Genomic DNA, 12,309 nt, shown 5'->3' with positions numbered 1-12,309 from the left:
GCCCGGGCAGGGTCCCGGGAGGTGCCGCCCCAGCGCCGGAGGAGCTGAGCCGAGCTCCCGGGGGGGCTCTCGGGGTTCGGGAGCGCCCAGCGAAGCCAAAGCCAAAGCCAAAGCCGGCGGTGCTCGGCTCGAACGCGGGGCTAGGGAAACGCAACGCTGCTCTTGGGGACCACCCAGCTGCGGGGTACAGCCACGCCGTGCCAGCTCCCCCTGGAGCTTTAGCTGCCTGAGGCTCACAGCCAGCCCGTCAGCCACATCCGAGCCAGCCACAGCCCTGCGGCCACCGACTCCCACCCGGGGCAACCATCTCCCACCCGGGGCCACCGATTTGGACGCTGTGGCCTCGGCTCCGGCACGGTGACCCAGCGGCTGGCACGGGCTCTGCGTGGGGCAGTGTCCAGACCAGCGTTAGGAAGCCGAATTTAAGATGATACAATAAAAGAGATAAAATATTCCAGTGCACGTTCCCCGTGTCTCTGCTGCTGTTCCCTTGTCCTTTGAGCACCTTTGCCCGTGCTCTTCCCGGGCTGCCAAACACGGAGGTGGCTGACCCCCAAAGCAGCGGGGTCAGGTCAGTCCTGGGCCTGGATTTAGCACCAAAGTTGAGCTCAGGCTGAATTGCACAAGCCTGTCAGAGCCTGGGCACTGTCACAGGCTCACTCCCCAGCCTGAGCACGGAGACAAGTGAGAAAATCTGTTAAAAGTGAAAATGTGGGGAAAAAAACCTGCCCCCACTTAAAATAAACCCCAAGGGACGCAAATACATCCAGTCCCCACTTCCCACGAGCACCAGGCAGGCTCTGAGTCCCCTCTTTGGCTGCTGTCCTGCTGCTGGGGCCGTCACAGTGTGTGTCACCTCCCTGGCCAGCTCAGTCCCCTCGCAATTCCTTGTCCCCCCAGCACACAGTTGGGGCTGGAGCAGGGCTGAGAGGAAGCCTGGGGACAGTGCCAGTGCTGCTCAGCCCTCGGTGCCACCAGCTCTGCTGCAGGACAGCCAAAAGCCAGCAGGGCTGCCATGGACAGGGGCAGCTCCTCCCCAGTGAACATCCCAGGGCTGTGGGATGCAGGAGAGGGATGAACCCAGTGCCAGCACAGCAGCCATCGCCAGGCTGGAGTGCGGGAGAGGGATGAACTCAGTGCCAGGACAGCAGCCATGGCCAGGCTGGAGAGCAGGAGAGGGATGAATTCAGTGCCAGGACAGCAGCCAGGGCCAGGCTGGAGAGCAGGAGAGGGATGAATTCAGTGCCAGGACAGCAGCCAGGGCCAGGCTGGCACTCCACACACTGGCTCCTGCTGCTGCACTCAGCTGCACCAGCCCAAGGTGATGGTGGCCAGGCTGAAGCTCGTGGACAAGCTGCAGTCAGGCAGGACTGGCTGGTGGAACTCCCACTGCAGCAGAGATCAGCTCTGTGTTACTTGCTGACCTTCTTTAGGTGCTCGAGTCTAAACTCTCACCAGGTCAGTGGAAATCCTGGAGGAGTTTCCCAGCAGTGCCCAGCAGAGCTGGGATAACTCCATTTTCACTCTGCAGGGGCTGGGGCAGCTGAGCTCCCCCAGCAGGGACAGGCTCCTGGTTCTGCTGGTTCTGCTGCAGGGAAGGGCAGCACCTCACCCTGCCTGTCCTGCAGAGCTGCAGATCCAGCTGTGCCCCTTTGGTTTAATCCCAGCTTAAACAGGAGATATTAACAGCCAAGCCTGGGCTGGACCTTGTGAGTCCAGCTCAGGATATTCCATGAAGTGAGCATGGATGGGGCTGGAGAAGCTGCAGTCAGCACTCAGCTCCATCTCAGGCAGCAGCTCCTGAGTGCCCTCAGCCAGCAGGGCCAGGCTGGGAACAGCCACAGGGAAAATCGTGGGAGAGCAAGGAGAGGAATAAATTCCCATCCCTGGAATGGATGGCCAGGGCTGGGAGCAGCCCGGAACAGTGGGAGCTGCAACTCTGAAGTCTCTTGCAGCCCTGTGGTTCCATGAAGAGTCCAGCCTCAGCCAGGATCCATCAGGTTCCACATGCTGCCAAGTTCCCATGCCAGATGCCCAGTTATGAGACAGCCACCACATCAGTTCTACTATTATTTATTTTTTTAAATATTTTTGAAAAAATATAATTTTTTTACAATATTTTCAACTTAAACACTATTCACACTGAACACGTATGGCAGCTTAACCTACCCAAATATGAAGTTTAAGAAGCCAAAACTGTTCTAGCTTTATTAAAAGAAAAAAAAAAAAAACAACCAAAAAACCAAAAGAAACAAAAAGTCGTTGTGCTGTAGACTATTGTGTAGTGATGATTAAACAAAGCAAGGGAAAAGCACCACTCAAATCACTAATGCTGGGGTTTGCCTGGGTAAATCCAGCTGTGGGAAGTGGGATGCTGAGGGATCCATAGGCAGTGCTGTGTAGGGCAGCTGCTCTTGCAGGGGCTGTGCTGGATCTCACAGCCCCTGAGCAGCACGGGCACGGAGGGAGGGTTTCTAACATGATCACACACTGCAAAGGACAGGGAACTGCTTCTCCCAATTGCCTGCATGTTAGTTCAGGAGCTGAGATCTACGACTCTGTACAGGTCTGTGAGATTTGGGTTAAGCTCACGCTGCTTCCCAGGATCGTGATGTTTTGTAAGGGGGAAAATTAAACATTAGTAACAACACTGATACCTCAAAGGAAAGTTAGCTAATTTGCATAACAATCAGATCTCCTCACTTTCACCTGGAAGTTAAGGCATTATCAGGTGCAAGCTAGCACCAGTTAACACATCTTTAGTTAAAACCAGACCATTCACCGCAAATTCCAAGTCCTGTTTAAAAAGTCAGAGTCTGCAGAAGGTTTTATTAACGTGGTACTTTGTCTCAACTTGACTGGTGCTTCTTACCTCACTGCCTCCTTCGCACAGAGCCAGGGCCCAATTATGTTTCCATTAAACTTTTGACAGATTTACTTAATAACAGTCTCAGCACTTTTATTGAGCATGCAAGACTAACAAAACTTTGGCAATGCATAAGTGTAACACAGTGACAAGAAGAGAGAGCTTTTACAATTAAATCTTCTAATACTGGCTTCACAGTGTGGAAATTGTGCTACATCCACCAAAAGAGGGCCCAGTCTACTCAAATGTTTAAGTACTTCACCCCAGGAACAAACTCCTTTGCGTTTGGATTCAGATTACTCTTGACCTGAGGAAGGGAAGAACAGAAATCGAGGTGAATCATTATTTTCAGCTTCCATTTTCAAGCTGAAGACAATTAGAGGCAAAGGTTTATGGATTTAGAGTGACAAACAGGCTTCTTGCACTTAGCAGCAGTCTCTAATCCCCAGAAAAGCTCATTCCTCTGTGCTACTCCCTGAGTTATCCAACCTTCCTCAGATCCACCTGAACCTTCAGCTGGATGAGGGCTCAGGGAATAAGCAGCAAACCACAGGCATGCCCCAAACACAGCAGCTTCCCCTCATGCTCCAATGGCCTTTTCTCAAGTTGAGCTGTTAAAACGTGCCATGAGGTTTTTAAATTTTGCTTATTTAAGCAAGAGGTGACTTGTTCCAGGAACTTCAGCCACTTCTGGGAATTTCATGTGTATGAGCACTGTATTGATTTTTACATGTCTCTGTCTGTGACTCCCCTGTCCTCCCCTTGGCAAGCTGCTGCTGCTGCTGCTCCATGTCCTGCACCTCGAGGTGGGCACCAGCACCTTCCAATGGAGCATTTTATCACAAAGAAATGGAGGATTAGGCTTTTCTGATCTTCACTGGGGCTGAAACTGCTGCCTGTAGCTGCTTCACCTTGGAAAAGGGTCTGCATCTGAACCTCAGGGCAGGTGTGTGAGGATGATGTGGGGTCTGTGCTCTGGATTCTGTGAGGGAAAACAAGGACATGCTGCCCTTTCCTTGGAGCTGAGCGCTGCACAGAAGTCAGATGGCAAAAAGGGGGAAATAATCACAGTTTGGCTGCTTTCCCCTTCCCCAGAATCACTACAGAGATCTGCTGTGGTTCTCCCAGTCCCACTCAGACCCTGGGACAGGGCTCAGACTAGCCCAACATGTCAGTGCTGGCAGGTCCCAGTGACCCTTTTGCAGCCCCAGCTGCACTCAGTGCCCTTCTTTCATAACATCCCACCCACTCCTGGAGCTGTGCCACGGGCTGGGAAAGGCTCCAGGTGGGTATGAAGCCACCAAATAGGTCACATCCCATGGGGACACAACTACCCTGCAGAGCCAGGCAGGGTTTAACAGGCTGGGAAGGACCTTCCCCTGCCATAAGCAGCAATAAGCCTTGCAGAGACTCAAACTTTAGAAATGAGAACTGAGCTTACCACCAGATCCTCCAGCGATGAGCTGTCACTGATAACAAGGTCATTGAACTGGTCCTGGATTTGATCCATTGTTTGTGGGAGATCACGGGCTGGAATGAACCATTCATGCTCCTCCTCCTCTTCCAGCATCTCCTGGAAACAGCGCTCGATAAATTCTTCTTCCCACAACTCCTCTTCGATCTGTGCAACACAAAGAAGCTGCTTCAGCACCAGAGCTATTGTGAACTCTCTTGTGGGGGGGGTTTATTGCCAGGTGTGTGCACCCAGCTCTGCAGCAGCACCCTGTCCCAGCAGCAGGAGGGACATCAGTGCTTTGTCCCAGGGATTGGGGCTGCAGCTGAAGGAGAGAGGCAGGAGAACCCCCCAGCTTTGTTTGCAGCTTGTTGTGACCTAAAGGAGAAGGAAAATGTAGGTCCTAAGCAAAAAGCTCAGCTGTACCAACTAGTCTGGACTGAGCTGGCTGCAAGTATGAGGAAGGGAGCTGTGCCAACACACAGAGCCAGGAAACTCTCCCCAGGAAAGTGTCCTGTGGGACTCCTGGGGAAAAAACAAGCCCTGCCTGTCACTGGAACACTCCTGTTGGTGTGTGCTCTCCTTGGGAAGCCCAGCTGATCCCAGCAGCTGTGAGGAATGCAGCCCTGCTGTCCTGGGAGCAGGACAAAGCAAGCCATGCAGAACTGACACAGTGCAGAGATTAAAGCAGTTTTCCTTGGTTGTTCAGTAAACGAGCTTTGCAGGGAGCTCATCCTACAAATTTTCCATGCTCTGCATCATAGTGTTTCAGAGTGGAAAGCAGGGAAACAGAAGCTGGTGTGAAGGACTTGCCCAGACACAAGGGAATGGAAAAATGATTCAGGACAGATTTAGAAGTTCCCTCAGCTTCAGTGGAAGCTCGAACAAGTTTTCCCATCTATCCTTCACTCTGAAATCAAACACCTCCTCAGTCCTGGAGTGGAAATTCAGCCACCACAAACACCAACTCAAAAACATGAACAGCAGATTATCAGAACAGCTGTGCAATCTGGGTCTTTGCCCTTGGGGCAAACACACCCACGAGCTCACCTGGTGTTCTGGGGAGCAGGGACTCATCCCCACGTGCTCTGAGCCTCCGCCCAGGCACTCCAGAGGCAGGGAAGGCTGACTCAGTGATTGCCCAGAGCAGCTCCAGCCTGGGTGGCAGCTCCAGGAGGCACTGCCTCCCTGCTGCTGTGGGCACACAGCCACAGGCTCCTGTTACACAGGGCCTGCCCAGCTCCAGGGGCCTGCTTACAGGCTGTACCCCTACAGGTGCCTCCACGGCAGCTCCAGTAGTACTAAATAATATTTAATTCCCCAAATAGCTGGAAATTAGGACTGCCTGGTTTTGTTTTCCAGCTCCAGTTTAGCTTGCTCAGGCTCCCAGAGGGCTGTGTCTGCAGCAGCAGGTGACCAGGCTGCCCCAAGTGTGTCTGTGACCCCTCACACTCCCACTTTTCCTCTGCTGACAATGGAATCTGTGCCTGAAAAATCATGGCACAACTCAGCTCCTTCCCAGAGAATTACATCCCCAGTGGGTGTAGGAACTGTGGGACAGCTCCCAGGAGGAAAAAAAGCGACCAAAACAATGCAATGAGAGAAGAGAGAAGGGAGGTTTTGTGAGCAAACCTGACTCTGAATGAGCTCAGTGCAGCTGGCACCCTGAGGATGCCATCCTGGCTCAGCCCCCAGCACAGGCAGCAGCTATGGAGACCACAGAGCAAGCTGGGGATGGTGCTGGCAATGGGAAAGGGGTGTGGAAAGAGGTGGGCTGCTCCCAGTGTCCAGAACAGGAGAGAAAAGGTTGACAGAGGCAAGGTGGCAGAGGAAGGTAAGGCTTCCTTCCCAGCTGATGGAGAAGGGAGCTGTAAGACTCAAGTATTAAAATGAGCAGCTCTGTCACCCAGCAGTGCTGCTGCCAAGGCAGGTGTGCAGCTGGAATTCCCCAGCTCAGCACTGGGACACTCAGCATGTCTGCACATGAACACCTCCCAGGCCAGCCCTTCCCAAGTGCCACATACTTCTGTCAACTCCCCTCCCTCCTGCAGAAGCAGGGAATTAATAGATGCATTAGAATGTGCTGCACTCCCTGTATTTCTCCCACCAGGAACTGCAGAGGATCAGCATTCACTGCCAGAGAAAGGGAGACCTGCTTGTTCCCCAGAGAGCCAATCTGAAACTTCTCCTCCAAAGAACTGTCAGTGCTGGATCCAGTTCTGTCCCTTCAGCTGGGAAGGGACAAAGATGGGGCACAGAAAGCAGGGAAGGACTTGCCTGCCTGTTGAACTCCTCCTCATTCTCCATCCACATGTACTCAGCAAAGGGGTTGTCATCCTCGTGGGAGTGCCCGTTGATGATCACATCCTCGCTGATGATGCTGGGGCTGGTACTGCTGCGACTCGGGTCCTTCATGGCTGCCACGCCGATCCCAAATCTGCAACTGAGGAGGGCACCAATGCAGCACAGCCCTCATCCCCTGCTCTGCACGGCCCAGCCCCAGGGGAGGGAGGCTGCACCTGCACGTGGAGGCTCCAGGCAGCCTGTGAGATCACAGCAAGGAACGGCATCACAAGCACCGCTGCCATTGCGCGGGTTCCAGGGACAAATCCATCCCCCAACGCGAGCCCCACCAAAGCCAAGCACCAGTGAAAAGTGACAGGAAAAAACAGGAAGCACAAGGACTTGCCAGCAGGAAAATATTTAAACATTCACAAGGAGAATTTGTTTTCCAAAGCACTTTAAAGTGTTGTGTGTGATGGCATGAGCCCCTTCCCGCTGGGAAACCTTGCAGGGAGCAGAAAGCACGAGGAACTGACCCTGCACAGGGCCACCTGGAAATGTGCGTGTTCTGAGGTGACACAACACTGCTGCCCTTCCTGCACCCTGCCCAAATACACAGATCAACACGGGAAAAGCTCAGTATTTGTTGGATGCTAACACTGGAAGTATCAATTTTCTATAAACAGTATGCAAAGTGAGGCAACGTCTTAAAAACACTGACCAAAAAAATTCATGACCCAAGTCAAATTTGAATGTTTTTGTCACGCTAAAATTCACAATGAAATAATTTTATTATCAAAACAACACTTCAGCCTGTTTGCATATCAAAGAGTGACTTCTTTGGAGAGGAGGGTATCAAAATACAGCCTTGTTGTTACTAGAGTACAAGGGTTTATCACCCAGCACCTCACATTTTCTCTTTGCATTCCAGCTGGTGCTGCTATCTAGGGAATTAATGCAAGTTTTGGTTGAAAACTTTTGATAATACCAGCTAAAAACCTGCCAGATCTGAGTGGCCAATGAAGAAAAGCACAAAGAAGAAGGAACCTGCCTGGCTTGCTCTGTCCCATGTTTTTCCAGTCTAAGGCAAAGCCCAGCAAGGAAGTGACTGCAGCTCCCTGGGAAGTGCCACAAATGGGAGCAGATCCTGAGTATTCCATGAGGAAAAGCAGGTTCCTTTTGATGTTCTTTCAAAACAAACTTGCTGAGGATTACTGGCAGCATTTACATAAAACAGGGAAGGACGCTGAGTTTAACACCCCAGTTCAAGCTTGGAATTGCTTTAAGTCCCTTCAGCTCTTCCCAAGACAACACATGGGATGGAGTACAGGAAATAAAGCCTAAAAAACCTAATTTCTTTTTTTTTTTTTACTTTCATGTGCTTTCACCTTCTCTGTTGTGGAGCTAGTCTTGATATCACTGTTTTCCTGAAAGTATCTGCCTCAGCAGTGAGGAACTCAGGCAGGTTGTACACAAAGGTGACTGTACCCAGACAAGTCCAGAATGGTAAAAATAATTAAAAAAGCCAACCTAAACCAAACAAACCAACCCTACTTGTTTGTGTAAAAGCTTGCAAGGTTAATTTGTTGAATCATGGGCCAGCTTTTCCATTTCTGAAATTTTCCCACCAGACTGGAGCTCCAGCTTTAGGAGGGAGGGAAGTCCAGCTTGGACCAAACCAGCTTTGTCCACCACTGCCCAAGGATGGTGGGGATGATTTTCAAGAAGGAGCCAGGTTCAGCCTGAATATTTGAAGTTTATCTTCTGCAGCCCTCAGTCCATTCCTGCCTTTCCCACACTCACTGATCCTGCAGGAGCACTGAGGGAGCCCCAGGCCAACCCCTCACTCACAGCACTCCTGGATTTAATTTTCTGCAGCTTCCAACAGAACAAATAAACCTTCCAGAACAAATAAACCTTCCCATTTCTCCACTTCAAGACACAGAGCAGGTTTCTGTGCTCACGTGTGGGGACAAGCTCAGTCTCGTTTCACCAGCACTGGCTACAAGCTTTTCAGTCAGGGAATTCTGAGGGGGAGAGCCAAATGCCACTTCAGCCTTGCAAAAAGTCCCAATCTAAGCAGGAAACGAGCCCCAGTGCCAGGCTCCACTGCTGCTGGGAATAAAAATAACCCATTTTCCATCTGGGAGTAGGTGGGAAACAGAGGAGCTCAAAGCTTCTCACTCTAGAAGAGGAAATGTAACACTGGCAGTGCAAAGGAACAGCAAACGGAGAATTCTGCCACGGTGACACACTGTGAGGTTCTGACCCAAGTTCCTCTGGGATTTTGGTGTGGAGTGGGGGTGGTGGAGCAAGCACACTGCAAGTGCATAAGGAAAGACACTAATAAAAACCAGAACTTTTATCTCGGGAATGAAGTCAGAAGTTAAAAATCCTGTAAGAACAGGCTTGTTTTCTGTATGCAGTGTGGAGCTTGTTACTCCAGAACATCACTAAGGCCAATTAATTCACACACTGCCCTGAATTCTGCTGCAGTTACAGCCATGAAGAGCCCTTGACCGATCATCATTAAAATTCAGAGCTTTGTGACCGAAGAGTCTGCATTTAAAACCCAGTCACGAAAGAAGATTATCCACTGCCTTCTCCGGAGGTGAGGTCAGGTCTAATTCCATGCAGCAACCCCAGGTCCTTACCCGCCACAGAAAAAAAAAGAGAACAATTAAGTAAAAAAAATACGATATTTGCTTTAAGCACCCAAAAATAACACGGGAACGGTTTTAGTGGGAGCTGAAGATTAAAGGAAGGTGTTCTAGAGCAACTAGGGCAGGAGTCGGTGACTTGTTTATCAGCCGGTGATTCCTCCTGCGAGTCGGCAGCGCCGGCCCAGCTCCTCCTTATCTATGGAGATTAGCACACGGCTGTTATCAACGGAGCCGATTACAACCGTCTAATAATTATACTCGCCTAATAAACAGATTTCTTAATCAAATTCACGCGGGACGCCAGCGCTATCTGATCGAAACGCTTCCCAGTGCTGCGCGTTACCGACCGCCGCCTCCCCCGCGCGGGGCTGTGGGAGCAGCGCCCGGCACAGACAGCGGGGCCGTGTCTCGGTAACAGCGGGGCCGCCGCGAGCCGCTGTTGTCGGTAACCGCGGTGTTGGTGACCCCGGCCCCGCGCGGGCGGTAACGCCGCGGGGCCGCCTCCCCCCGCCCCCGCTTTGTTCGGCACCAGCCGCCCCCGCAGGCCCCGGATGGCGCCGCAGACAATACCGAGGGGCGGCCCCGCCGCGGGGGGTGGAGGCCGCGGCCCGGCACCGCCTCAGGGGAGGGGGCGGCGCCCTCGAGCCCCCCGCGGCGGTACCGGCGGTGCGTGGCCGGGATCGCACCCCCGCCTCTCACCTGCGGTGCGCAGAGGAGCCGCCGCTCCGCCGTGACCCGCCCGGACCCCACCGGACCCACCGGCCCCGCTCCGCTCCGCCCGGTCCGCGCTCGGCCCGGCCCGCCCCGCTCCGCAACACACCGCCGGACCTGACGTCACTTCCGCCAACGCCGGGCCCCCGCCGGCTCCGCCCCCTCTCCCCCGGAAGCGGCGGCGACAGGCGCGCGCCAGGCCGCAGCGCCGGCGGGGGGGCGGCGCGCTGCACGCCGGGACTCGTAGTCTTTTCCCGCCTCCCGGCGCGAGGTATGCTGGGAGCTGTAGTCCCGCACGGCACCTGGCGGCCATTTCGCGCGGCGGCGCGGGGCACGTCGGGAAGCGCAGTCCGGCGGGGCGGCCGCCATCTTGTGGCACCGGAGAGAGGGGGTGGGGGCCGAACGGCCCCGGGACTCACCGAGCGATGGCCGAACACCCTCGGTGCTCACACAGGGATCGCCGAACGGCCCAGGGGCTCTCAGAGGGAGCTGTAACACTCCCCGTTACCAGGCCAGAGGCTGAGCCGGCAGCCGCAGAGCCCTCGCCTCACCGAGGGAGGGGACAATGGAACACTGGGAACACCACTCCTGTTCACAAAGTAGTGTTTCTGCACGGGGATCGTGCTTTTTTAAGGCTATCAGGAAATAGGACATAATAAATATTCCTTTCTAGTACGGACCGAGGCTTCAGCTACATTTACAAAACGGGTTCATAAAGCCATTTTTATTCTCTTTTGCTTCTCCTCTCCCTTTTCCTGAGGGGAAGGTGGGAATGCCCCGCTGTGCCCATTCACAACCCTACAGAGGCACAAAAACCAGACACGGACGGAGTCAAAGCTCTTTATCCATCCCAGGAACAACACGTGGAGCCACAAACCCTCCCTGGGCTGCAGGGCACACAAGCAGCTGGCAAGGCAAAGGCCCAAGTGTGTGTAAGTTTATAGTGATTTTATAAAGTCACTCAACAAATCCAGGATGCGCTTTTCTCATCTCTAAGAGGGTTCTCTTTCTACTCACTCCCCACAGCAATGGGGCAGCAGCTTTCAGGCTACTCCTCACAGGTGAAATTTGTGCCCAAAATGCATTTCACACTCACTCTTCACAGTGCAGTCAGTCCCAAATAAGCAGCCCATGATGCCAACACGTGGGGCTGGAAACTCTCCTCAAGATCAGGTTTATCTGGCACTTTCTCCTCAGAAATTACCCTAAGGGCTCTACTTTCTTCAACCTCTGCATGGGAACAGAAGACACTTGGCAGAAGCAGGGGGTTTCATTTAATTTTTGATGTGTAAAAGCATCCTTACACTTACAATCACACCTGGGAATGCTTTTTGTTTAGACACTAAACACGATGTTTACCTGAACAGAGGTCAGCACTCACACAAGGTACAAGATCAGCACAGGTATTGGCTAACAACAGGCTACTTGAAAAATTGAATGCAGTATCTCAATACATTAATCTTAAACGACCTTTGAAATAAATGATCTGCCACCCTCAGAAGGGGGGCCTGGTCTGCAGCCAAGGCAGAGGGACTCAACAGCTCAGTGACAGAGGAGTGACAAATGCCACTCTGACTGGGGCTCCAAGCCTGTCCTTATGACTTAGTTCTGCTCTAAGTGCAGGGCTGCCTGTGATTTCTTCAGGGGCCTCAGCAAGCTTTAGGATTCTGTCGGTGCCTGACATTTAATCCATTTCCTACAAACCCAAACACACTTTGCATACTAACGAGTGTCATGCACAGAGCAGTCACTGCTCTCTGCACAGGGATGAGTCACTGCACGGTGAGACTTTAATTGGGATGTGCTGTTTAAACAAACCCTGCACTGGAGCTGCTCCTCAGCACTTCTCCCCTCTCCAGGGTCCCACAGAACCTGCTGCCCTTACCAGAGCTGGCTCAAGCTCTGTGGAGGACCCTTGGGTGAGGGTGCAATACCAAGTGCCAGCTGGAAAAACAAGTTCTTGAGGCTTGACTTGCACACAACACTCTGTCCTGTGGCTGCTGGGTGTGTCTGTGTAATGAACAACATCAGAACTTCATCAACACTCAGCCTCCTGCATCCCAAACCCCTTCCAAGCCCCAAAGCCTTCCTGGTGCAGGCTCAGGCTGGAAGAACTGGCCCCAGTCTGCTTTATCTGCATGAATGGGATGTGGCTTCAGCTTTGATGAGAACACCCCAAAACTCCAGAAATGAGTGTCAGCAGAATATACCTACCAGGGTTTTAACAAGTGATCTTTTAATTTGTTTGGAATTGCAAGAGGGTTTAGGGAAGAGAAAGAAGAGCTATGCAGGAAGCTGCTGAAGCACAGGTGTTAAAAACATGCACATTTTAA

At 52.6% G+C, this 12,309-nt stretch overlaps 1 protein-coding gene across 3 annotated transcripts; it reads right to left on the bottom strand.

Moving 5' to 3' along the window:
• Positions 1-2,057: 2,057 nt before the first annotated feature.
• Positions 2,058-10,117, bottom strand: PAIP2 (poly(A) binding protein interacting protein 2). Of its 3 annotated transcripts, none has more exons than XM_033073362.1 (4): positions 10,094-10,117; positions 6,597-6,762; positions 4,308-4,487; positions 2,058-3,173 (listed from the first exon to the last, which is right to left on the bottom strand). In XM_033073362.1, the coding sequence occupies exons 2-4, from the start codon at positions 6,732-6,734 to the stop codon at positions 3,108-3,110; spliced, it is 384 nt and encodes a 127-aa protein (XP_032929253.1). In that variant the 5' UTR covers positions 6,735-6,762; positions 10,094-10,117; the 3' UTR covers positions 2,058-3,107. The 3 variants fall into 3 exon arrangements, with proteins under 3 accessions (XP_032929253.1, XP_032929252.1, XP_032929251.1); XM_033073361.1 differs by lacking the exon at positions 10,094-10,117 and adding an exon at positions 9,965-10,086 and having other exon boundaries at positions 6,597-6,756; XM_033073360.1 differs by lacking the exon at positions 10,094-10,117 and adding an exon at positions 9,965-10,066.
• Positions 10,118-12,309: the final 2,192 nt, after the last annotated feature.

Source organism: Catharus ustulatus, chromosome 15 (assembly GCF_009819885.2).
Source record: "Catharus ustulatus isolate bCatUst1 chromosome 15, bCatUst1.pri.v2, whole genome shotgun sequence".
Lineage (NCBI taxonomy): Eukaryota > Metazoa > Chordata > Aves > Passeriformes > Turdidae > Catharus > Catharus ustulatus.
This window is presented reverse-complemented; position numbering and strand designations above follow the sequence as displayed.

Excerpts from the sequence above, each read along its gene's own strand:
- PAIP2 (XM_033073362.1), bottom strand. The coding sequence starts at position 6,734 with ATGAAGGACCCGAGTCGCAGCAGTACCAGCCCCAGCATCATCAGCGAG. Across the intron at positions 4,488-6,596 it reads AGGAGGAGTTCAACAGGCAG|ATCGAAGAGGAGTTGTGGGA; the intron begins GCAAGTCCTTCC and ends TGTGTTGCACAG. Across the intron at positions 3,174-4,307 it reads CATCGCTGGAGGATCTGGTG|GTCAAGAGTAATCTGAATCC; the intron begins GTAAGCTCAGTT and ends TCCCTTCCTCAG.